General features: G+C 45.1%; 1 protein-coding gene across 1 annotated transcript in view; it reads right to left on the reverse strand.

The window, feature by feature from the left end:
* Positions 1-26,582, reverse strand: part of Git2 (GIT ArfGAP 2) — a 51,362-nt gene that overhangs the window by 13,995 nt on the left and 10,785 nt on the right. Inside the window, 9 exon segments of the mRNA XM_005078950.3 lie at positions 1,698-1,790; positions 1,792-1,848; positions 3,569-3,711; positions 6,577-6,691; positions 7,862-7,959; positions 8,205-8,277; positions 11,308-11,359; positions 12,390-12,435; positions 25,534-25,628. Of these exon segments, the coding sequence (XP_005079007.1) occupies positions 1,698-1,790; positions 1,792-1,848; positions 3,569-3,711; positions 6,577-6,691; positions 7,862-7,959; positions 8,205-8,277; positions 11,308-11,359; positions 12,390-12,435; positions 25,534-25,628 (772 nt within the window).

Consider the following 26,582-nt stretch of genomic DNA (forward strand, 5'->3'; position numbering starts at 1 on the left):
TTTATGGTGCCCTTTCCTGCAGGCTGTCAGGCTTCTGCAATAAGTTCCTTCACCTGCTGGGCCATCTCACCAGCCAATTAGTTTGCCTTATTAACTTTTTGCATGTGTGGGTACCTCCCGCAATCACTCCCTCCCTTATAAATGGAGACAAGTTTCAGGAAAAAAATCACTCCAAGAAAACGATTTGTATGACAACCACACTAAACTACATCTGTGTGTCTTCAAAGAGGGTGGAGGAAATGCAAGGCCTGCATGTTACAGCAAAGGGCTCTGAGGCCCGTCGGTCTTGGCTGTGACAGGCCTAGATGGCCCTGTGCGGCAGGGCCGAGCATCTGCAGGCATTCTCATCCTTGGTAGTACAGGTATGGCAGCCACCCATTTCAAAGGTTCTCACAACCATAATCCCCAGCAAGCAAGAGCTCGAGTCTCTGGCTCTCCTTTGGGAGGTGCACCTTGTGACCAGATCTTAAGGGTTTTAGTCTGACCCAGTGCATTCCTCAAAGACAGCATAAACCACAAACCAGCCTCTGGGTGCATATAAAGCTTATTTCTCAAGAGAGTCAATGAGTGTAGTCCTCATAATGCAGGGACAATACTGGCAGCTTTTCAATGCCCTGCTCTCGCCCACTCCTACAGGTGAATGCACTCACGCAGTTCCCCGTCTCCAGAGCAGAGGTTCTCAACCTTCCTGATGCTGCAACCCTTTAACACAACTCTTAATGGTGTGGTGACCCCCAGTCATAAAATTATTTTTGTTGCTACTTCATAACTGTAATTTTGCTACTGTTACAAATTGCAACACAAGTATCTGTATTTTCCAGTTGTCTTTTGGGGGTGTGACCCACTGCACTAGGGAACTGGCTAGGAATGTGCTGAACACATGGTTGTCACTCCTTGCTAGTACAGGTGGAATGTGTGGGAATCTGCTATGTGTCAAAGCCTGCTCTAGGTGGCAAGTTCTAGCAACCTGAGATGCTGAAGAGGGTTGCAGGGTAGCAGCTAGAGTCAGTGCCAACATACGACCTTCACAATGTTTTGCATTGTGTGATTAAACTTTACAATCAGTAACGGGGGGGGAGGGAGAACCACATCCTAGAAGTAGCTTCCAGACTCCCAGGAAGCCCAGGGTAAGGCAAAGCTCTGCTGCGTCACACAAACACCAGGCTGTTTGTTAGGTCTTTGGAGCATTTACTCTGAATGCATTTTTAGATGCCAATAATGCATTTAGAAGCACACACTGAGGGGCTGGAGAGATGGCTCAGCGGTTAAGAGCACTGACTGTTCTTCCAGAGGTCCTGAGTTCAATTCCCAGCAACCACATGGTGGCTCACAACCACCTTGAATGAGATCTGGTGCCCTCTACTGGCATGCTGAAGATTGTATACATAATAAATAAATAAAATATTAAAAAAAAAAAAAAGAAGCACACACTGAACTGTATCTCCAGCCAAATAGGAAAACAGAACCCAGGGCCTTATGCATGCGAGGTAGATGCTCAACCACTGAGATGCGGTCCCTCTTCCTACTCTGGATGCATTTCTAATCAGAAGCATTTCATTTCAAACATCCACAACATCTGGCTTTCAAGAAGACAGCTTGGCCCGGAACTTCTATCTGTCACAGTAAATGTTTTCTTCCCTCGCCCTTCTGCTCTGGGATCAGCGAGTCAACCATCCTGGCATTGATTAACATGTTACCTTTTTCTGCATAATTCTCAGCTCGTCACTCAAGTTGTTATTCACCTTCATTAGCTGCTGTATCTTGGCCTCAGAAGCCACTAGGGCGTTTTTTGACCTCCATAAACTCCTGCACAGTGACTGGTCCATCTGACAAATCTGAATCTAGGCTCTAAAAATAAATTGGGGAAAATGTTCACAATCTGAGACGATAATGTTAAAGACTAACAGCTAAAGAGTTTCAATCTCTGGTCACGCCAGTGAAATTGCAAAGTTAAACCAACAAGAAGCAGGGCACTGCAGTACTTTTGAAGTTTTAGTCAGAATTTCCTAAAGTCAGGTAGGGAGCTGCAAACCTATACGGACACTGACTGGCTACAGTCTGTTCTGACTTGCATACATTTCCCTTCATTCATTCCACACTATTTATTCAGCACCAAGCAATTTCAGAAGAAAAAGCAAACCGAGACTGCTGCTTCCATGGTGTTTGTGTCCCGGTGTTTGTGTCCCAGCAGTGTGAGAAGGAGATAACTGACATGTGATACCCAGTGGACTGAGGTGATTAGTGCTATGGAAACAGATGCAGTGGAGCAGGGCAGGGCGCAAAGCTGAACCAGCACATTAAGGAAATGAGGTGAGCTGTAAGTAGTAACTGACAGGCTGAGAGCATCAGTGAGAACGTCTGGGGGAGACGCTTCAAACCAGCAGGGAGCTCAGCTAGAAGGAGCAGGTGCTTGGAGGGGAAGGTGGGAACCTAGTCAATCAATGGAGGGTCTAGCCCTGAGGGTCTGGTAATGATTTAGGCTTTCACTGAGTGTACTAGCACCTGGGCAGTCCTGGCAGGGATGTCCTTTCTGCAATTGTGAGGCAGCAAATGCTGGACACATCTCTAGGTCTACCTCCCTGCTTCAAGCCTCCAACTCTCTGGCCTATCTTCCTCTTATTCTAGTATCTGTAGGGTGCCTGTGGGTCAGTCCTGGGGCTTTAGCTTGCAGTGGGGCAGGGCCTTGCAGACTCCTTGTTCACAGTGCAGTGCCTCGGTCTCCTCCACTGGCCCCTGTGGTCCGAGCGCTGAGGCAGATCTGCGGTCAGCCCTTCAGCTAGCCATCTAAGCAGCTTGCCAGCTACAACTTCCCGGGCTCTGCACTGCCTGCCCTCTAGGCCTCCGCTCTCCTCCAGTGTGGTGTCATGGACCCTGCACTGTGGGACTTTGAGGCCCTGGCTGCTCCTCCCCTCTGCCCAGACTTCCCTGCCCCATCTTCTCCCTGTCTAAGATCCCTAGGCTGTGGAGAGCTCCGCCTGTGTGCTCTTCGCACCCCTAGCTTGTCTGTACTTCGTAACCTATGCCACCTGTATGGCGTATGCTTTACTGTCACCACCCCCATCGGTGACATCTGGGGCAAGGAGAAGAGCATGCAGAGAAGCTGCTCAACAAAACTTGAGTGCACAAAAGCCTCTGGTCATGCTGCACAAAACAGTCATGACACCAACAGGCCGACTCTCCATTTGCTCAGGGACAAAGGGTCTTATTTTAAGAGCATCTACTTTTTGTCAGTGCTTGGCCTGAGGTAGCAGGGAACACAACTTCATCCACAGCACCTTCGAAGGGCTAACCTTGCCAATTTTTCAGGCAAGCTTTATCTATCTATCTATCTATCTATCTATCTATCTATCTATCTATCTATCTATCTATATCTATCTTTACATGTGTATGTGTTCTTTGCCTAGTGGTGCTGGGAATTGAACTCAGGGCCTTGTTCATGTTCGGCAAGCACTGTGCCATTCAGCGTCAGCCCCAGTTTAAGAGACACAAGTCTGTCCTCTGTGTGTGTGTGTGTGTGTGTGTGTGTGTGTGTGTGTGTGTGTGTGTGTATGTGTGTGTGTCCTCTCACCTTCTGCCGGTGTGCCTTGCTTGCTCTGGTTTCCACATCTGTGTCTTCATCTGAGGCCACACTGTCATAGTCTGGCTGGTCGTTGTCCTGGCTCTCAGTGCTATGCTGGTTACTGACAGTTCTCAGTATGAGTTCGACATTATCTAGTCACAGAAGAGGGAAAACTATTTCAGACTTAAAATATAATTTTTTCCTTCTAAAATAAACTATTAGGATGACTTTCTGGTTTACCTAAATAAAAGACTGAAAGAAAATGACAGAAACAGTAACATTATAATCTTGCTCACAGAGGGCTAACATAGTAAGCAGCCCAATGGACAGTTATACAGAGAAAGTCAAGTCCCTTATCCAAGCCTGAAGGGTCTCACCTAGGTCCCCTGAACATATGCTACGGCTGAGTACCTTGGTGTTCTTGTGGGACTCATAATAGTGGGAGCAGGGGCTGTCTCTGACTCTTTTGCCTGCTTGAGGAACCCTTTTCCTCCTACTGGGCTGCTGCGTCCAGTCTTGATGAGATGGTGTGTGCCTGGTCTTACTGTGGCTTGTTATGCTGTGTTTGGTTGATGTCCCTGGGAGGTCAGCTCTTTTCTGAGGGGAGACAGAGTAAGAGTGGTCTGGAGGAGAGCAGAAGGGTGGGGTTGAGACTGAGGGGAGGGGAGGGAGGGGAAACTTTGATCAGGATGTAATGTATGAGAGAAAAAAAAAAAAGTCCCTGATCTGCGTGCCGTGGCTGGACAAACTCCAGGTCTGCTAGAGTAAGGAGGAACATCTTGGGCTTGCATACGTGGAGCACAGCTTCACAGCTAAAAACATAAGGTGAAGTGATGCAACTGGATAGTACTTTTGACACTCCTATAGGGGATGGCAAGTTAAACAGAAAGTAGTCAAGTGTGGTGACACTTGCCTTTAATCACAGAACCAGAGAGGCAGAGGCAGGAGATTTCTATAGGTTAGAGGCTAGTCTCATCTACACAGAGAGTTCCAGGACAGCCAAGGCTACATAGAGACCCTGTCTCAAAAACAAACACCCAGAAAGCACACAGCCTAGAAACCAGGTGCTCAAAGAATAGGGACTGTGGTTACAAGTCAGACAAATGAAGAGTGGATACACATGTACATTAACAGTCATGTCTGCTTCATGGACAAGCAATGACTTACAGGCTCTGATATGTTTAGAATAAAAAGCTCACAAACCACCCAAGTTTGTGATTTATTTTGGGCAACTCAAGTTATGTTCCAATTTCTAAGACTGTTTTACAGGCAGCTTTACATGGAGGTAAATTCTGGTTTCTTATAATTTTGGTAGTAAGCCTAGCCTTTAACGGCTGAGCCATTTCTCCAGCCCAATTCTGGCTTCTTAAGAGGTAGAGGTGTTATTTTAATTTTTAAGATCAATCTTTAAAAAAACAGCTGACTACAGGGGATGGTAACACTAATGAGTGATGGTGGGGACTACTGCAGGCTCTGCCATACGCTGGCCTCTTTCTCTCTGGTCATCTCTGTTATTCTTGCCACTGAGCTTCTTAGAAGAAACAGAGGACTAGAATTCTTGAGAGCCACTGGTCACAGCATTTTCATGAGTCTTGTTTTACAAGCTTCTGTCTAAGGACTAACTCCCTATGTAACACACAGTGGATTCATGACCACGGTCTGTAACACACAGTGGATTCATGACCACGGTCTGAGGCCAACAGTCATGCCAGGAAATCAGACACACAACCTAACACACACACACCTTCCCCCACGCTTCTTTTCTGCCTCCTGGCACTCAGGAACACTGCTCAACACCTTCCCCACTATGCTTGGAGCCATTTTTTTTTAAAGCAGTGAAATTGCTAACAAAAAGTATGAGAACATGGTACTAAGTGGTCTATGAAAGGCACTTACACAGTATGCGACCTGAAACACAGAAGCAGGAAGTCACAAGACTCAACTTCAGCCAGGGATACACTTTGGGCAAATACTGAATCTGCTGTCGAGGAGCACAGTTACATGTGCACATTCACATATGGTCTAGTCTCCTGGGCACAGCCATCTACGTAAATACACTTCCCTTACAAAATGGAGATGACACCAAACTTTTAAACATGTACTGTTTCACTTCATATCACTGCTTCTGGAATATGTCTGTGTGCTACTCATGTGACTGCTTCTCTAGAATTTATTATTTAGCTGTTTCTGATGTCTTTGATATTATACACAACACACATGAGACATCATTGCTCTTTTGGAGTAGGCTTGTTTTGAGGTTTTATGCAGACTCTCCACACTGCACCTTCACCAATCTAATGCACCTTCCCAGTCTTCATTCCTGGTTGAGTTAACAGAACCAACTTCTTCAAGCAGGAAACACAAATTATTGTCAGTTTACTGTCTGCCTTATGCAATAATGACTAGAACCTTAATTTTTATGACACAGATATCTTATTAAGTGCCTCAAAATAAAAGACATCATTTCTGTACATAGAAAAATTGAGAGTAGAGTTACGAGTTGGCTATGGAGGAAGCGGCTCCTATGACTGCAGACTGGCCCTGTAAGAGTCATTCTGAAATGGATGCTCAGCGCATTTTACACTGCTGGTCACAACGTTTCTTGCTACAGACACTTAAATTTTACAGCAGTAAATTCCAATTATTTAGAGGCTGAGGGCTCTGAAAGTAAGTGACAGCAGTGAAAATGAACTCTAATCAAGAACCTTCACATTCTCATTTACGTCCTTGGTAAAATTTAAGTTAACTTTTGGGTTAATTTCAAAGTGCCAATTTTATGGGGAAATATGTGATAAGGGAAAAAATCTCATATAAGATAAATCTTAATAATACTTGGTAATTTTGAAGTACTCTTTATTCAACAGGGCTCCAACAGGTACCTTTCGTCATAATATATTAGCAATGATGCTCCCAGGATGGTAAGGCTATACTTGTGACTGCCCCATTACCCCAGCTCTGGATTAAACACTGTGTCTTAGAAGGCCCAGGCACACTCTCTGTCAGGGTGGGACACTTGCCTTGTGACCGGGACAGAGGACTGCCCTGCTGCTGTCTCCTCTTGGCATCACCAAGGATGTCGATGACCAGCGTAGCAAATTCATGTGCATTAAACCGAGCTAATTTCTGTCTGCCCTAAAGGGGAGAAAATAATGGGAAATAATCTTCAATGTAAAAATATAAACATGAGTAGTGACAGCAAATGTCCAAGACTGTCACATTTATGCCAGGATCGTCCAGCTCAACCACATAACTCCATTGCCACCCTTCTTCAATCCACACCAATATTTGCTGTTACAAATTCAAATAAAATGGCTCTGGCAGGATGTGTCGCTCACGCTGGAACATGTGATTAGCACATGAGGCCAAGTTCAATCTCCAGCACTATCAGAATATAAAAACATAGTTCTAGCCGGCCGGTGATGATGCATACCTTTAATCTCAGCACTTGGGAGGCAGAGGCAGGCCTCTATGAGTTTGAGGCCAGCCTGGACTACCAAGCTACACAGAGAAACCCTGTCCTGAAAAACCAACCAACCAACCAACCAACCAACCAACCAACCACCCACCCAACCAAAATCCCCCCAAAACAAACAACAATAAAACAAATATAAAAACATAGTTCTATTATCAATGATTTAATTTTGAGTTGAGTGAAAAGTGAATCTGGAGGGAAATTTCCAAATTTAAAGATGAGGTTATAGTCTGGATATGGGCTCTGTTCCTTCAGACAGTTGTTAGCTGGAACTAAAACCCTTCCTCATTTTCTCATTCCTCTGTCACACAATGAGACTCCTTTTAATGTACTATTGTTACAGACAAAACACATGTATAAATCTGCTTTTTTCAGAAGTATTCTTAAATGATTCCTTCGTACAAGGATTTACATAAATTTGAGGCTTCTGATCAATCAATAAATCTTTCTCCCTTCCTCTCTCCCCCATCTCTGTCACAGTCTTGCTATGTAGCCCAGGCTGGCTTCAAGCTTGAGGTCCTCCTGTCCCAGCTTCCTGAGCATTGAGATCACACAAGGAGCCAACAAGCCACCTGCCATACGCAGCCACCCACAGTCTTGTCAGTGGCATGAGAGCCCATCCTGCTCCACCACCAGCCAAGAGTGCCCTTTACTGTCTTTTACCATTTCCTTTCATGTTTGTAAGTTCTTTGTATTTTTTCTGTTCATATCTGCTTTTCTTATTCAATCTCAAGTTGTCTATTTACAAGTATACAGGAATACAGGACACTAAATACCAAGACATAAGTCATTTCCCAAATAATACTAACTTTTCACACTGGGTCACTTGCCTGGTTTCGTGTTGAGGAGTACTCAGGATTGACCGGAAGGAAGGGGACGACAGTTGTCTCGGTTACCAGGGTGCTGTGGTTTTGCGTGGCAAGCCAGACTAGCCGGAGGAAAAGAGCCAGAGACAGAATCTCATCACACCTGTGGTGCCAGAGCTCTGCAGGGAGGCACGGCTCACATACTACGAGGTAGACTTGGGGAAGCACACTCCAAAGCCAACACACGCAAAAGTACATGTCAACACATGGGTTATGAGGACAGTAGCAACTGGGCAAGTAAAACAGGCTGGCAGCTTGCCACCTCCCACTGAGAACAGAAGCCTAGTAAAGCCACATGTTAAGTCACCTGCATCAGTCTCTCGCCTGTCAACTTCATCGTATACATCCATGGCAAGTTCTTCAAACAAATGATTACTTAGCTGAAAGTAAAAATATCAGGACACAAGGGACAACAGTTAACACCAGGAGGATAGCTGTGAAGTAGTCACCCTTTATCTCCAATGTCGTATGCAAAGCCAGTGCCTAGTGAACACCTGCTGTTACCATTTCCCTGCTAGCAGCAGCTGCCTCTCAGAGACCCTACTCTATGACAGGCAGGTTACTGACATGGAGAGGCAAGACAGGTTCCCACCCTGCTGACACTGTGGCAGCCAGCACCCTAGTCTCTGCTGTCCTGAGAACTGTTGTCTGCTCCCCCTAAGTCCCTGCAGGATAAACAAGTGGAAGCCTGGGGTGGTGGTGGCAACTGAGTGCAGGGCAGGATGGAAGGCCCTGGGCCCGACAGCCACGCTGGTGGGAGTGGGTGAGCACGCGGCTGCTCCACACTTCCCAGCTAGGTTTCCTTGCTGACTTTCAGCACAAGAGCTGAGCTTCCCCATCAAGCAAAGCAGACTGTGGCTCACCACACAATCACACAGAGCCAGGAACTGGGAGGATGACCAGGGTCTTCCCGGCTGAGATAAGAGCCAGGCTCTGGCTCTTCCATGTCATCCTGACACTCAGCAACTGTGATCTCTTTACTAACTGCTTCGTGCTCCCAGGGCAGATGCGGAACTTGTCACACTGCCACTCTGTTCCTGACACCACAAACGGTGCCTGGCATTTGGAGGGACATCCACTCAGATGAACCTGGAGGTCTTTTATTTAACACTAAAAAACCCACAAAAAACAGAACACTGGCTACAGAGCCCTCAGGGGAAATGCCTATGATGCCCTGCTGGGTTAAAAAAAAGCAGAGTATGAAATTCTGGTATACAACTTCTAGAAGAAAAAAATAGAAACAGGTACAAATAGGAGATAAAAACTGAAGGAAATACCCCAAATGCTGAGCCTGAGCTCATGGAGAGCGAAATAACTCAGGACAAGTCATCTCCTTTTAGTTTTTCTAGTGTTCTCACAACATGTTAATTGTTCACAATAAACCCTGCAAGAATCTTGCCAGGGAATAAGAGGAAGTCTGGGAGCTCAAGCATGCTTGAGAATCACCCAGTTTCTACCTCCAAAGACTGGACTGCAAACTATTTTGTTATCACCAGTGGCAACGTGGCCCACACTGCTGAGGGCCTGCATCTTTTTTTTTTTTCCAAGACAGGGTTTCTCTGTATTGCTTTGGAGGTTGTCCTGGAACTTACTCTGTAGACCAGGCTGGCCTCGAGCTCATAGATCCACCTGCTTCTGCCTCCCAAGTGCTAGGATTAAAGGCATGCGCCACCAACACCCAGCAAGGGCCTGCATCTTAAGACATGGTACTAACAGCACCCTGTTTAATACCTTCAGTGAAGGTAGAATTTACTATTGTCCCATTTTACAGACAAGAAAATTGAGGAACAGACATTACTGGCCTTAAGACTTCAAAATGTTAACATTTAATAATTCAAGAATACATTGTTTTTGGTTGTATTTCCCTCAGTTTTTCACTAGGAAGGAAAGTGAGCATATGAGACAGGGAGGGAAGAATGAAAGAAGGGAAAAGAACAGAAGGGCACATGGAGGAGGAAGGTGGTAGGAGATGGATGCTACCCTAGCACTGGAAGAGCAGCCACCTCTGAGAAGCAGACCCTGGGACACCCTTTTCCCCAGCACCACTGCTGGAAGGGGGGAGGTTCTGTGCTTGTATGGCTGAGGGAGAGCCTGGCCGTTGGGCCTTACACACAGCCTAAGGTCTTGAGAGCATTCTAAACTCTGTCCAAGCTGTTTATTTAATGCCTGTCCCATGTTAGATATCATAGACAAGCTCAGGTTCCCTGTGGCATCCAGCTTAGTCAACACAGTCAGGAGTCTGTCTGTCTGTCGTGTATCAAAAGTCTACCTACAGATGACCAGTACTAAAGGAAAACACACATTCTCCTGCTGCCCTGAAAGCTCGGCATCTCATTTATCTTACTATATGTCCTCCTGAATTTAAGAAAGGCATTAAAACACACAAACTGCAGATACAGAACACAGAGACACCAAACAAATTGCATAAAACACATTTATTTCACAATACATTTAAGTACTAGTAAGGATAAATTTTCTTTATGTGATACTCAGTGGTACTGGGTGAGGTTCTAAAAGGATCTCTTGTGAAAAGGGGAAGGAGGGGAAAATCACAAATCAGGGAAGTTGGGCTTTACTGACACTGGAGGCGCTCAGACTCCACAAGTGCTAAGAGGAATGGGAACTAGGCAAGGCAAACGTGCAGCAAGACTCCTGGAGCAGGGCTCGAAGCAGTTACTTTTGACTTCAGAGAGCTAATTCAGAGTCACCCCAACATCGCTTGTATACCTAACCATATGGGGAAGTAACACTGTGCTAAAGGATCCTTAAGGGTGGCAAAAAGAAGCAAGGGATCTTGGTTCTTACCCAAGGAGCATCGAGTAGAGGAAAGGAGTGAAATCTCACAAGGGGAGCAATAAGCACATGGTGAGGTTTCATGGGAAGGACTGATAAAGGGAAATCACTCTCCCGGGGCATCTCCAAATACAAAGATTAATGTAACCAACAGGCCTGGGTAGACACACATAGGTCCAGACCATCAGCTTTCAGAAGCATAAACATAAAATGCTCTGAGGAATGGCATACAACGGGCAGCAGGAAGAATCATGCCACTCCAGTGAATGAATGTACCTGACTCACTGCCCTGGCTATTGCTATTCCTTACTGTCCTGTGTGACTGATGTAAGCAATGCCACAGAAGGACACCTCACTCACTCCAGTACCTGAGAAACACCCAGAATTCTGGCAAAAAGCACAGGCAGGGGCTGCATTTTTAACACGACAGAGAAGAACATAGATTGTTTGAAGTCTGCAGAGCACTGGATATACTCAAGTGCTTTTGGTCTTCATTGCTACATATAGCCTGACAGTCTACTTCTAATTCAACAGTCATTTGATGTAATAGGTAACTCAGACCCACAATAGGGACCAGCAGGTTTCCATGCTGGGGCTCACCAGGAAGAGATACTCACAGACTGAAGCTTCTTCTTGGCAGCTTTTGCCAACTCAGATACATCCAGGCTGCTGAGGAAATGCACAAACCATTAAGCAAGTAAACAGAAGCTGTGAGTGCTCTATAAGATTAAGATGCCCAAGGGACGAAACTACTACGGTTCATGGAACCGCTGGAACCAAGCATCTGTAGCCAAAGAGTCACTAAGAGACTGAAACAGTTTGGCCAGCGACTCCTAGAAACCCAGCAGTCAGGTAATATGCTACAGAGAAAAGGTGCTGCCCCACAGCTGGATGACAAAAACTACTGTTCACTTCATCAATAGGCCTTGGCGTGTGGTTAAGTGTTTGTCTAATGTGTGAGCTGCTGAGTTCCATCCGTAGCACAGAGGAAAAAAAGAGCAAAAGATAAAAAGAAAAATGGAGAAGAAAACTGAAGAGCCAGGCAGACAAGAGCACAGCCGGAACAGCGGTGACTGTCCCTGCACTCTGGCAGCACTGGCTGAGAGCTGTGGGCGCATGGCTGGGACAGTGAAGCCACCTCACCCACCCCATAGCGGGCGGCCGCAAGCTACGGCCTTTTTTTTTGCCCAGCTCATGAAGGAAGGATGCTTTTACATTTTAAACATTTTGGGTAGAGAAGGAAAAAGACCATTCATTTCTCAAGATCTAAAAATTTGAGTTTCAGTACCCAGTCCATTATCTTAAGAGTCCTCTGACTCTAGAGGACAAGCTGACAACTGTGACAGGCTCACAGAACTTAACGTATTTCCTAGCCTTTAACAAAATTGTTTGCCAACCTCTGTTGTAGGCCAAGAATATAATCTCCTGCGACACAGAAACACCTGTGAATATGACCTCTCAATACAAAATACCAGGACAACTGGCCAAAACAGTGGCAGCAACTCCTTATTAGTCTATCTGGGATCTGTGCTCTTTCCAAGTTAAGTTTCACACGGTGGTTTACTTACAGCCGTCTTATTTCCAAAGTGTATAGCCATAAAAGAGAAAAATGTATGGGCTCTGTTAAACACAAAATATAACACACTTGCATACTGCAAACCAAGGCAATGCTGGGCAGATAAACTGGACTGGTCCTTACCTGTCTGCCATTTGAGGGATTATAAAATGCTGTCCATTTTTGTGATCTGAAACAGAAACCAAAGTTTTGTTCATATCAACATTGAGATATACAAAGGAGTGACACCATTTTTTACTTTCAGTCTAAATTTTCCTGTTAGTCACCTTTCATAATCGTATGTCACATGGGGAAACAAAGAAGTTCCGAGTGGCTACAAGTTCCCTGAGACCAATCCAGTTCCAGACATCATTCGGCAGAAAACCCATGCTTGTCCCAATCCTTGCAACTGATTGGCTCACCCCCAGAACTGACAGAAGAAAGCTGAAGGAGCTAGGTCAGCTGAGAGCAGGCTCGTCAGCTCCGGGTGGCAGATGGCAGAGCCGCACCAAGCTTGGGAGAGGTTCAATGGAACAATCAGGGAAGATGGCCAGGGCTAGAGCAGGTGTGCTTTGCACATAGATCCAGAGCGACTCCACCTTGCCATCTGCTGAGCGACTGTGCCCTAGACTACATTCTAGATCAATGATTTACATTCCAATGAACAAACCACTACAAGCACCTATGCGGGTTTTGTGTATACTCAGTTTACCCTCTTAGGCAATGCCTGGGAGTGAGAGCACATGGTAAATGTGCGTCTTACTTGGGAGGACAGCTACAGAGTATGGTGGCTCAGGCCTGCAATTTCAGCACAAGGGTAGCTAAGGCAGAGGCACTGTGAGTCTGAGGCCTACCCGAGCTACACAGCAAGATCCTGTCTCCTAAAGACAAACAGTAACAGCAAACCCCGTCTTCAGTGTTGTCCGCACAGTGGTGCGCATGTGGGACTTACAGTTACTCCATGTCTTTCCCTAAACGACACTACTAGTTCTGGGGCAGCGTCTGTCACACTGGTTCTAATTTTCTAATTTGCATTTCTGTAGTGGCTAATGACGCTAAACTCCATGTGCTTGTTTTTTGTTATTGTTTGTTTTGTTTTTCTCTTTCTCATCTTTAAGAGATGGTCTTGAACTCCAGGGCTTAGGAAATGGCCCACAGCTCAGCAGGTAAAACCTCTAGCTGTGAAAGCCTGACAACCCGAGCCTCAGATGTAGTGGCAAACACAGGTGCTCACGCGCACACACATGCAAGCCTACAGGGAGGTGGGAGATAGAGACAAGAGACTGCCTGGAAGCTCCTGGGTCAGCTAGGTTGGCGTACAGTCAGAGACAAGAAAGAAGCTCGATGGGGCTGCAGAGATGGCTCAGAGATTAAGAGCACTGACTGTTCTTACAGGGGTTCTGAGTTCAATTCCCAGCAACCACATGGTGGCTCACAACTATCCACAATTCAATCTGGTGCCCTCTTCCGGCATGTAGGCAGGGCACTGTATATGTAATAAATAAATCTTAAAAGAAAGAAGCTCCACAAAGTGGACAGAACTGACTTCAGAACATTGACCCACGTGTACACACCCACATAAACCTGTACACACAGTCTCACACATACACAGACATGATACTGCATGTCTATAATCCCAGCCCTTAGGAGGACAATCAGAGTTCAAGGTCATCTTTGAACACATAGCAAATTAGAGACCAGCCTAAGTTAATGAGATCCTGTTTGATTTTTTTCTTTAAATTAAAAAAATATTTATGTGTATTCATGTTTCCCCTGCATACCACAAGGGTGCCTTGTACCCACAGAGCCCAAAAGGTCAATAGATCTCTTGGAACTGGAGTTGTAGGCAGTTGTGAACCCAGGTCCTCTGCAAGAGTAGCAAATGTTCTCAACTACTGAGCCATCTCTATATTTTGATCCCTCCCACCCTCACTCTCTTTTAGACAGGGTCTCACTTGTGTAGTCCTAGCTGGCCTGGAACTCAAGAGACCTTCCTGCTTCTGCCTCTCATATGCTGAGACTAAGGGTGTGCACCACCACTACCCTGTCAAGATTCTGTTTGCAAAACTATGAAAGAGAAACGAATCTTCTGAGGAAACAAGACTACATTCTTTGACTCAGCTCCTTTTATGGGCAGTCAGGTGTTCAGGCTTCTTACAGCAGGAGTATCACGAGAACCAGATCGGTGCCCAGTCCAATTGTCATCAGAAGTCAATTGTCATCAGAGGCTTCTTCCAGCAGCAGATGGGAGCAGATGTCAAGACCCGCAGCCAAACACTAGGCAGAGAAAGAGCCTAAACTGGAGATCTGCACTGAGTCCCTCACCTTGGAGCTTGGGGAACCTCCAGAAAGGAGAGGAAGAACTGTAGAAGTCAGGAAGGTTGAGGACACCAGGAGAACATGGCCCACAGAATCAACTAAGCAAGGTTCATATGGGCTCAGAGAGCAAAGTGACAATCATGGAGCCTGTACTGATCTATGCTAAGTCCTCTGCATGTATGTCATGGTTCCTAGCTTGTTTTTATGAGAGTCCTAACAGTGGGGGTGTCTCAGACTCTTTTGCCTGCTCTTAAAACTCTTCCTCTTATTGAATTGCCTCGCCTGGTTCTGGTTTGAGGGTTTGTGCCTAGTCTTATTGCATCTTGCTATCCTATGTTGACTAGGTATCCCTGGGAGACCTGCTCCTTTCTGAAGGGAAACAGAAGAGGAGTGGATCTGGGGGAGAGGAAAAATTGGGGTGTGCTGGGAAGAGTGGAGAGGGGAAACTGCAGTCAGGATGTGTTGTGAAACAGAATATTACTTTATGTAAAGATGTGTGGCATTTGTTTAACTATGTAAACATGTGCTGCTTTGCCTGCCTAAGGCACCTGATTGGTCTAGAAAAAGCTGAACAGTAGTAGAGGGATAGGTGGGGCTGATAGGCAGAAAGAATAAGGAGGAGAAGGGCTCTAGGCGTGAGAGACTCAGAAAATGAGGGAAAAGAGAGGGAGAGGCCTGGGGCCAGCCAGGCAACCACCAGTCAGCCACAGAGTAAGACATACAGAATGAACAATAAAAGCCCCAAAGCAAAGCATAGATAAAGAGAAACAGGTTAATTTAGGTTATAAGAGCTAGTGGAACAAGCATAAGATAAGACCAGGCATTCATAACTAATAAGTCTCCATGTTATGATTTGGAAGCTGGTTGGCAGTCCAAGAAAGGCTGCTACAAGGATGTATTGTATGAGAGAATAAAGAAAAAACCCGATCCTTCCCCAGACTCTACTACTGGTGCTGCAGGTCTGCTGCGCCAGCACTGCACGGCTGAGCTTTGGTGTTTAAACTTTCCAGATGCATATGTTCTTGGTGCACATTCTTTATTGAGGTTGTGGAGTGAGCAGGACCTTCTGGTTTTGAGGCCAGGTGTGATGATGCACACCTGTAACCCAGGACTAGAGGGCTGAGCAAAAAGGACGGCATGACTTTGATGTCAGTTTTGTATATGACAGACAGAGACTCACAAACAAAGTGAGTGAGGAAATGAGAGTGTTTTTGACAAAGCACAAATTATTAACAAAACAAAATCTAAGAACTTTAACCAGGATCACAAGATCCTTCCTTAGTTTATAACTTTAGGTCTTATAATTAGACCTATGGCCTAGATTACTCTGGTATAGTTTTGGTAGATGGAGTGCAGTTGTTTCTATAAGGCAATACCACATGCATTCGCACTAAATAATAAAGGGAATGATTTGGAGCTGTGGGTTTTGTGCTGTGATCTTCCTATACTTTGTTTTAGGGATTTTCTTTTTGGTTCCTTGGGATTCTCCATATAGATACTATCTCATCTGAGTGGGAAAAGTTTTAGTTCTTCCTTTTTCAATCTCTATGGGAGGTAGATTTCTGGAATTTCGCTGAGTAGAAGTGGTGAGAATGGACACTGGTCTCAGGAGAGCAGCTGCTTCTCTGGGGTAGACAGGATCCAGTTAAGCAAGCCCCATCTGTTTCTAGTTTGCTAGTCTTTTCCCCCAAAATTATGAATGGATGTTGAATTTGGCCAAATGCCCTTTCTATACTCACTGACAATTGTATAATTTCTGCCTTTTAGTTTATTAATGCCCTGAACTACATTAACTGGTTTTTTTTTTTTATTATGTGTATGGGTGTTTTGTCTGCAAGTATGTATGGGCACCATGCGTGTATCTGTGTGCCCAAAGTCAGAAAATGGTGCCAGATGCCGTGAAACTGGAATTACAGATGACTGTGAGGCAGTTTGTGGGAGCTGAGACCTGAACCTGGGTCCTCTGCAAGAGAAGCAAGTGCTCTTTCTTAACCATCGAGTCATCACTCCAGTCACATTCACTGTCGTCCTCAAGTAAGCTATGTTCCAGTGGTTATGTTGCCTTTTTTTCTTTTTATACATCGTTGGATTTACTGTGCTAAAATTTGCTGAGAATTTTTGTTTCTGTTCATGCCCCCCCATGGCCCATTCTTTCCTACGGCTAGGTTTGGTATCCCGCTAAACCTCTAACATGCATTGTGAGGCATTCCTGACCTTCTCGTTCGCTTTCCTGAAAAGATTCTCATTTTGTGTGTGTGAGTCTTTTGCCTGTGTGCAGCAACACCACTTCTGTGCCTGGTGCCCATGGAGGCCACAAGGGGATGGAGACGCCTTTGGAACTGGAGTTACACATGGCTGTGGACTGCCACGTTGGTCCAGGAAAGAGCTTGGCGCTCTGGAAGAGCCATCTCACCAGCCTTCTTCCTATTTTTTGAACCTGACGTTTTCTCTAATGAGATATGTTAAGGTATAAATTCAAATTCTTGAAAAATACAGTTTTACAGGGCTGGGAACCCAGCCAAGTAGCAGAGCATTTGCCTAGCATGCACGAAACCTGATGCCCTGGGTTTAGTCATGGCAAAAGGGATTGGGGAGGAAATGTGTGTGAGTGTATTTATGAATATGCATATAAGATTGTATGTTTATATCCTCCTTTTTCTCAGGATGGATTTTGGTAGCCTGTGGCCTTTAAAGGATTAGTATTACATTTTATCTAAATTGTCATATTTATGTGCACAGTTGTGGTATCTTCCTACTGTTGTTTTCTAGTGCTTGGTGATCAAGCACAGAGCCTTGCACACACCGAGTCACAGCCTCGGCTCCTGTTTTTTTCTTTTTTAAATTCACTTTCTAGATTCCTTCTTTCTTTTTTTAAGATTTATTTATTTATAACATATCCAGTGTTCTGCCTATATGCCAGAAGAGGGCACCAGATTGAATTGTAGATGGCTGTGAGCCACCATGTGGTTGCTAGGAATTGAACTCAGGACCTCTGGAAGAGCAGTCCGTGCTCTTAACCTCTGAGCCATCTCTCCAGCCCCTCCTGTTTTTCATTAGCCATTAACTGGCTGGTGTTAAGATCCTTCTTTCTTTAGTTGTTTTTTTGTTTTGTTTTGTTTTGCTGGGCATGAATAGCCCCTCTATCCATTTTGTTGATCTTCTATGAAGCACCGCCATGGCAATGCTAATTTTCCCCACTGTTTTCAGTGTAACTGTCCCATGCTGGGCTAGCCATCCTCATACTGGGTCACCCGTGCTCACACTCATCCCTAGCTCCTTTGTGAGGAGACTGACTTGAGAACTACCTTCTCTTCACATACAAGTATTTAATGCAATAAAATCTCCTGTAAACACTGATTAAATATACCCCCATGAACATATCTCTCTCCCTCCCCATCATCCCCCCTTTCTGTTTTTGATGCAGGGTCTTACTATATAGCTGTGGCTGGCCTAGAGCTCATGGCACAAACTAGATTGGCTTTGAATTCACAGGTATTCCAAATGCTGGATGGATTAACAGTGCGCACCACCAGGCCCATCTAATCCTACAAATTTTGATACTGTATTTTTATTTTCATTTAGCTGGAAGTACTTTTGAGCCAGGCATGGTAGGCTGTGGTGAGTGTGAGGTTAGCCTGGGATACAGCATGCTACTGTTTTAGAACAACTCTCAAACCCCGTATGTACTAACTTCCCAAAAGGTGGGGTACAGAACTAAACAGAGGATTCTCAATAGAGGAGGCTAAAATGGCCAAGAGACACTTAAGAAAGTGCTCAACATCTTTAGCCATCAGGGAAATGCAAATCCAAACAATTTTGAGATACCATCTTACTCCTGTCAGATGGCCAAAATAAAAAACACCTAAGACAATTTATGCTGGAGAGGATGTGGAGAGAGGGGAACATTCCTCCACTGCTGGTGGGAGTGCCAGCTCGTACAGCCACTTTGGAAAGCAGTATGGAGATTCCTCAGGAAAATGGGAATCAATCTACCACAAGACCCAGCAATTCCACTCTTAGGCATATATCCAAAGGAGGAAAATTCATACAACAAGGACATCTGCTCCACTATGTTCATAGCAGCATTACTTGTAATAGCCAGAACCTGGAAGCAACCTAGATGCCCCTCAACTGAACAGTGGATAGAAAAAATGTGGTACATTTACACAATGGAGTATTACTCAGCAGAAAAAAACAATGGAATCTTGAAATTCGCAGGTAAATGGATAGCACTGGAAGAAACTATCCTGAGTGAGGTAACCCAGTCACAAAAGGACAAACATGGTATGTACTCACTCATATATGGATTTTAGACATGGACCAGGAGAGTGCCAGTCTACACTTCCACTGACAGAGAGTCTGGGAAACAGGAAAGAACCTAAAAGATATGCATGGTACCCAAGAGAAGAGAAATGAGGCAAGATCCTCTGAACAGATGGGAACACGGTGAGGGGTGGAGGGGAGGGGGTCCTGGGAAATAGAGAGGGGGAGAAGTGGAAGAGAGAGTAGGACGTGGAGGAACAGGAAGGTTGACTGGGGGGGGGGTAGGATAAGGGGAAGAGGGAATCATAGGTTAGAAGACAGATCAGGCACCATTGTAACCTCTAGTGATCTAAATTGGCAAGCTAAGCAATAGTGTAGAGACCACCCCGAATGCCCATTCCTGATAATGAACTTGATGTCTATAACCATCCTGGAGCCTTCATCCAGTGACTGATGGAAGCAGAGGCAAACACCCACAGTTAAACACTGAACAGAACCCAAGGAACCCAGCGACAGAGAGAGAGGAGCGATGAGCAAATTGGCAAACAATGGGCTGGCAAAACCAGCAGAGACAGCTGATCTGAACAGGGGAGAGCTCTTGGACCCCAGACCGACAGCTGGGAGGCCAGCATGGGACCGATCCAGACCCCCTGAATGTGAGAGTCAGTGAGGAGGCCTGGGCTACCTATGGGGTCCTGAGCAGTGGATCAGTGTCTATCCCTCGAATACTAACAGACATCGTGTGTCCATAACACAAAGAGGGTTGCTCTCTCTGCCTGGACTCTTAGGGAAGTGCCTGGACCCTACCCTGAGTGAAATGATAGACTCTAGATATCCCCTATGCTGAAGAAATTGGCAATAGGGTGGAGGATGGGGGGGATGGTGGGGGGTGCGGAAGGAGGGGAGGGAGAGGGAACTGGGATTGACATGTAAAATTTAAAATTAAAATTAAAAAAAAAAGATTGTCTTTGATACCCACAGATGACCTAAAAATGTGTTCCAAGCTCTTGAGTATTTTCATTTTTATAAATTTCTAGCTCAATCATTATGATCAGAAGATAAACTTTGTAGAAGTTTAAACTTTTTAGAATAGCTAAGGTTTATCACCCAGAACATGGCTTCCCTTGCTAAAGGTGATTCCAAAAGCAGTATGTGGAGTACGCAGGAAGGACTGTGCCTGAGCTTCCTCTCAGCTCTACTGGGTTCAGTACTCTGTGCCCACACACATACATGTGGATTCGTGGGTGCCATGGCATGCGTGTGCAAGTCAGATGACAATCCCCAGGTGGGTCCTGGAGCTTGAACTCAGGTTGTTCAGTGCTTTGCCTGCTGAGCCTTGGAGGCTCTCCCTCGGTTCTGTTAACACTTGCTTTCTGTGATTTGCAGTGCTGCAGCTGGCTATGCAGTTAGGCTTGCATCTTCTCAGTGTATGCTGACCTTTTTGTCATTGTCTCACGTCCCCTCTATCTTTGCTATTTTTCCTTGCCCTGAGGTCTACTCTGACCCATTCAGGTGGTAGGTCACAGACAGCCTGACACTGGCACAGCTCCGAAGTCTGCATAGACAACTGTTTTCTACCTTCTAGTGCTGACTTAGTCATAGTACTGAAGCTGGTTTCTTATACAGTGTAGAGCTCAGCTTTTGTTCTGTAACATTTTCCTGACATCACTGCTTCTAAATGGTCTGTTTACGTCATTAACAGTACAGTTGTATCTAGATTTATGTCATTTATTACTTTCTTTTTGGGTTTCAGTTTCCTGTTTTCTTTTAATATTTTCAGTAAAGATCTTTCAATTATTGAGTACTACTTAACATTTTAAAATTTACCTCTAAGATCTTAAAAAAGATTTATTTATTTATGTATGTGGGTGTTTTCTTGCACGTATGTCTGTCGTACCATTAGTGTGCACTGCCTGCAAAGGCCAGAAGGCACTGGATCCTATGCAACTGGAGTTACAGATGGTTGCAAGCCGCCAAGCAGGTGCTGGGAATTCAACCTGGGTCCTCTAGAAGAGCAGTCAGTGTTCTTAACCTTAGCACTATCTCTCTAGCCCCTATCTCTAGGCTTTTTGATCACACCACTTTGTCTTTCTCTTGTAGTGGCTGTGTTAAGGATTACACAAGAAATTACTCTTTAGAAATGTTACCTTCCCACTTCAAGCAGAATGTAGGAATGTCACTGTATTTCTTTCACCCTTTTTTGTTCCTGCTGAAGCTGCCCAGTACACATACACAGTCTGCAGTACACCGCTTGGTAGAGCCATTGCTGTCAGCTGCCATGCAAATCTGCAGCCTGGACTCCTCTGCTACCATGCACTACTCGATGCGGCTGTTTATCCTGGTCTAAGATGCCCTCAGGTCCACGCTGACCTGAAGACCCTTCTCTAGCACTGCTGTTAGAGCAATGAAGTCTCTGGTTTTCTTCATCTTGCAATGTGTTTAATTTGCCTTCACGCTAATGGTAAGGCTTTACTAGTGGCTGAGGCTCCAGGCAGGTAATTCTTTTGCCACTTTAACAATAACATTTAATCTCTCCTTCATTCCCATGACTTCTGAGGAGCATAAGGGCAACCATAGGATGCTCAGAAAGGTTGGCACTTCAGATTTCTGCTTCAGAAATCTACAGCAAATATTCCAAACCATTTTTTAAGGAAAATATGAAACCTGTAGCATTTCTGGTACTAGGCATTTCAGATAAAAGATATTCAACCTTGATGTGTGAAATGCTGCTCAGGATGTTTTTAAAATATTTTTCTTTTCCAGAAACCCTGTCTCAAAAAACCAAAAAAATTTTTTTCAATGTTAGCTTTCAGTAATTTGTTTTGATGTGTCTCAAGTATAGTTTTCTTTTGTATTCACCTTCTTTGAAGTTTCATGAATCTATGTAGCCCTGGCTGTCCTGGAACTTGTTTTGTAGACCAGGCTGGCCTCAGACTCAGAGATCTGCCTGCCTCTGCTTCCGAGTGCTGAGATTAAAGGAGTGCACCACTACTGCCAGGCACAAGTTTCACAAATCTTTGTTTTTTCACAAACTTAGATTTTTTTGGGAATATTTCCTGTGCATAAATGTAGAGGCCAGGGGTGGACAGTGTGTCTTCCTGAAGCACTTTTCCAACCCATTATTCCTATTTTTTAAATATTTATTTTATTTTATGTACATGTGTGTTTTTCCTGCATGTATACACATGAACCAATTTGTGCTGGGTGCCTGCAGAGGAAGAAGAGGGCTTTGTGTCCCCCCAAGAACTTGAGTTACAGGTGACTGTGAGCTGTCATGTGGGTTCTGGGAACCAAATCCAGATCTCATGCAAGAGTATCTAGTGCTCTTAACTTCTAGTTCCTCTACCCTGACTGGCCTGGGACTCACTCTGTAGACCAGGCTGGCCTTGAACTCACAGAGGCCTGCCTTCCTCTGCCTCCCGAGTGCAGAGATTTAAAGGTATGAGCCCCACTTCTACTCCTTTTAAAAATTATGTATTTTTGAGATTATAATTATATCACATTCCCTTCCCCTTTCCTCTAATCCCTCTCATACAACCCTCCCTGCTTTCAAACTCATGGACTCTTTCATCATTATTTTATGTGCACACATGTATATGTATATACCACTCTTATTTTTTGAGATAGGGTCTCTCACTGAAACCTGGTACTCACTGACTGGTCAGACCAGCTAACCAGCAAGGCCCCATGATCCTACTTTCTCTGCTTCCCCTGTGGTGGAACTTATAGCACATACCACAGGCCTGGTTTCTTACACCTGCTAGGACCAAGCATAGATCTTCATGCTTGCAAAGCAAGCATTGTAATAATGTAGCGCCCCACTCCACAGGTGGTATTCCCCACAGGTCCCTGAAGCACGCTGCTGTGGGCTCTCCTTCTCTTGTGCTGGGGACTGAGCCCAGAGCCTTCCTTCCACATGGCAGGTAACCCCTCTACCACTGAGCTACATCACTATCTATCTAGTTTCAATTTGCTTTTTCTAATATTTCCAGCATGCTATTAAACCTATTAATTTGGAATTTTTAGCTACTGTAATCTTCAACTCCAATATTCCTTCTCTGTTCTTCTCTGTGTCTTTAAGAAAGTTCATTGCTTTTCAGACCATGGTCTTAGCGGCTGGTTTAAAATGTTTGTGACAATTCCAACAGGACAACTCCTGTGAACTGGTTCTCTCCCTCTATTATGTAGGTCACAGGTCATTCAGGTCACTGGACAGCTCATCATCTTCACCTGCTGGCCACCAGCTGGCCCCAGGCCTAGCATCTGTTGACTGCTTTCTCCTGAAGCCCCTGAGGTTTTCTTGGCTCTTTATACACCGAGTCATTGGGGATGGAATATGAGATGTTCTAAACATCGTATTGTAAGACTTTGGGCCTTTTCAAATCTATGCAAAGTGTTACTTCTGTTTAGCAGGCTACAGAGCAGGTTGGGCTCTGCCTGCTGAGCAGGCAGCAAGAGAAAGCAATAAAAGAAAAGCAATCCATATTCCCCCATGCAGTGGTCAGACATTTAGGCACCTGAATTGTATACTGCCATCACCGTGCTGCCTGCCCATATTCTGGGATAAGAGAAAGCTGGGGAATCCCCTTCCTGTCTGCCTCGAGTCTCATTTCTTTTCAAATCAGAAAACCTTTTGGCACCTGTTCGGCAGCTGCAGCTCACAGACCTCCAAGAAGTCCCATCAGAAGTGAAAGTAAGACACCGCCACCTTGATGGGACTTCAGGTCCTGTCACTCTTATCTAGCATTTACTTTAGAGTTACTCTGAACATCCTGTCCATAGCTTTTAGCTCCATTCAGCAGGAGAGATGGGGTAGAGTATGCTTGTTGACACCTTGCCCCCAAAATGGCTCCTAATTCCATTGCACAACCAGGGTGAGGAACAACTGTACACATCTGCATGGACGCTGCATCAAGAGATGGCTCAGCAGGTAAAAGCACTTGCCACCACATCTGACAACCTAAGTGTGATCTCCAGAAACGACATGGTGGGACAGAATGACTCCTGTAAGTTGGCCTCTGTCCTACACACACATACTCACCCACCCAGTATGTGGCCCCAACAAACATTTTTTCAAGAGATGGCAAATGCCTTATGAGTCGAACAGATAATGCTTTAGGCTTTGTGTTTATCTGCTGCAACTGTGCTTTGCTGCTGTTCTGTGACAGCAGCCACACATTACAGCATCAGCAGGCATGGCTACCTTTCAGTAAAATATTATTTGATAAAACTGGTCACAGAGCTGGGCGGTGGTGGCGCACACCTTTAATCCCAGCACTCGGAAGGCAGAGGTAGGCGGATCTCTGTGAGTTTGAGGCCAGCCTGGACTACAGAGTGAGTGCCAGGACAGCCTCCAAAATAATACAGAGAAACCCTATCTCAAAAAACCAAAAACCAAAAACAAACAAAAAAAAACACCAAAAAAATAAAATTTCAGGTTGACAAGACAGTTCTGTAAGCAAAGCTGCTGATGACCTGAGTTGTCTCTGTAGAACCCACACACTAAGAAAGGACTAAATCATGCAAGGTGTCCTTTGACACACACACACACACACACACACACACACACACACACATCTATAATTCTAGCATTCAGGGAGCAGAGGCAGAAGGATCAAGATCACTAAGCAGACCTCCAAAGGAGGAAAGCAACCCCCAGCTATGACGACTATGAACTACAACAACTATCAGTACCGCATGATAACCCTAAGGGTGCAGTAGTGGCAGGCACACCTTGGCTGCAACCAACAGTTCTGTAATTGGACTTGGGATCCCCTCAATTAGAGGGAAGTCATGCCTGGTACTGGAAACTCAAGTCAACTATGTTCTAAATATTTGTCTTTATTCCCACAGATAAGTACAGTCCTCATCCCTCAAAGGAAACTTCTCTCTGAAACAGATAGGAGACCATCACAGAAAAACACAATCAAAAATGCAGTTCCAACGGATCATCTACATCACAACCCTTGCACCTAAGGCTTAGGGATAATTGTAGAAGAGGAACTGGGAGATTACGTGAGACTGTGTCTCCTAGAAATGTCACAAGCTACACCCATGAAGTTTCACCAACACGGCTGCCTAAACGAGATCTGAACAAGGACGGCACAAACAGATAAGCTAACATGGAAGAGGTAGCTCACCAGGCTCAACCCTCCACAGAGAATTACAGGTAACCAGACTGCTGAGAGGAGAACAAAGTCTTTCCCAGGGAAGCACACCGATTATAACCAATGCTAAGTGGCCAACCATTAAGATATACCTACATACAAATAACATACTACAAACAGGTAAAGTTCTACCTATATGCTTAGAAATATATAGATGTATGTACGAACACACACACACACACTCCACCACCAATTAAAGAAAAAAGAGGCCATGAGGTCAAAGGAGAGCAAGGTGAGGGGAACATGGGAAGGTCTGGAGGGAAGAAAGGGAAGGGGGAAATGATGTAATTATATTATCTCAAAAAAAAATTAAAAAGTTAAGACAGCAAAGTTCCAGGTCAAACTGGGATATACTCTGGGACCCTATCCAAAAAGTAAACAAAAACAAAAATAAAAATTCTGCAGTTGTTATCCTTCCAAATAGAAACCCTCAAGGCAGTCTTCTTGAGGTCACTTTAAGGCAGAGGAAATCATAAAAATGTTGTCCTGACCTGTCTTTCCAGACCAGAGGAGCAGCAAGGTCACCTCTTCTCCCTCACCTGGTTTCCTGCCGCAGAGGTAGAAGGCCAGCCTGTCAGTCAGCTCGTACTGTATCTCCACGAGGCGCTCCGCCAGCTCATGGTGCCCTCCTTGCCTACCAAGAGAACAAAGCCCCATTGACACGGCTCAGTTCACCGGCATTGAGTCCACAGAGCACAGAACCATTCTGAGACACTGAGCAGCTTATCACACGTGACTCTCTGGAAGGCTGCATGCTGCCTGTCATGATCCTTTCAGTGCTTCCTTGGGAGCCGTGCAAGACTCATGAAAGGGATCATAAGGTGAGAAAATCTAATAAATAGAAGAGGTTCTCAAAGCCAACTAGAGTGTTCCCAGAAACACCCACCTTGGGAGCTCTGATCAGGAAGGACAGGATGGCCCCAGGCTGCTATCCTGAATAAGTCCCTTCCTCCACAGGATCTTGATGCCTGTGGCCACTGCCCTGTCAAAGCCTTGAAGTCACTTTAAAGACTTCAAGGCAGACAGACTAACCTGATGCACAGCTCATCCCTGCAGCTTCTTCTGTCTTTGTACCTGCCATTTCTGCAACAGGAAACAGTGTTTTCCTTTCTTTATTCATAAAACATGTGAGCTGCTTGGAATCCTTTGAGCATATAAGTAAACCGTTACACTGAGACTATTACATGCCAAGTACATGGGAGATTCCAAAGTGAAAAAAGTATTGACTGTGGATTCTGTTATCTTCCAAGATCAAATCTAGCTCCAGTCAGTCTCTCTCCACATACTTCCTGACCTACTACACATACCTGAATCTAACAGGCGTGCTTTCTCAGTAGGTGAAATGGGCTGTAGTGGTGCGTCTGGTGGAGCTTTCTCTGTTTCTCTGTCAGCGGGGACCGAAATGAAGCAGCATGGTCCAATCCCAGAGCTGATCAAACATTGCCTTCCTCTCCCCACTCCCACACCCTTGCCTTCTCCAGTCCCATCTCCAAGGTGATGAACATACTCTATCCATCCTCACCCCCCACCCTTGACTCCGCCTTTTCTCTCTCAATGATGCTTTAGTTCTTCTTCCACAGGTCCAAAT

This window comes from Mesocricetus auratus, unplaced genomic scaffold (assembly GCF_017639785.1).
Source record: "Mesocricetus auratus isolate SY011 unplaced genomic scaffold, BCM_Maur_2.0 Super-Scaffold_100025, whole genome shotgun sequence".
In the NCBI taxonomy this organism is placed as follows: domain Eukaryota; kingdom Metazoa; phylum Chordata; class Mammalia; order Rodentia; family Cricetidae; genus Mesocricetus; species Mesocricetus auratus.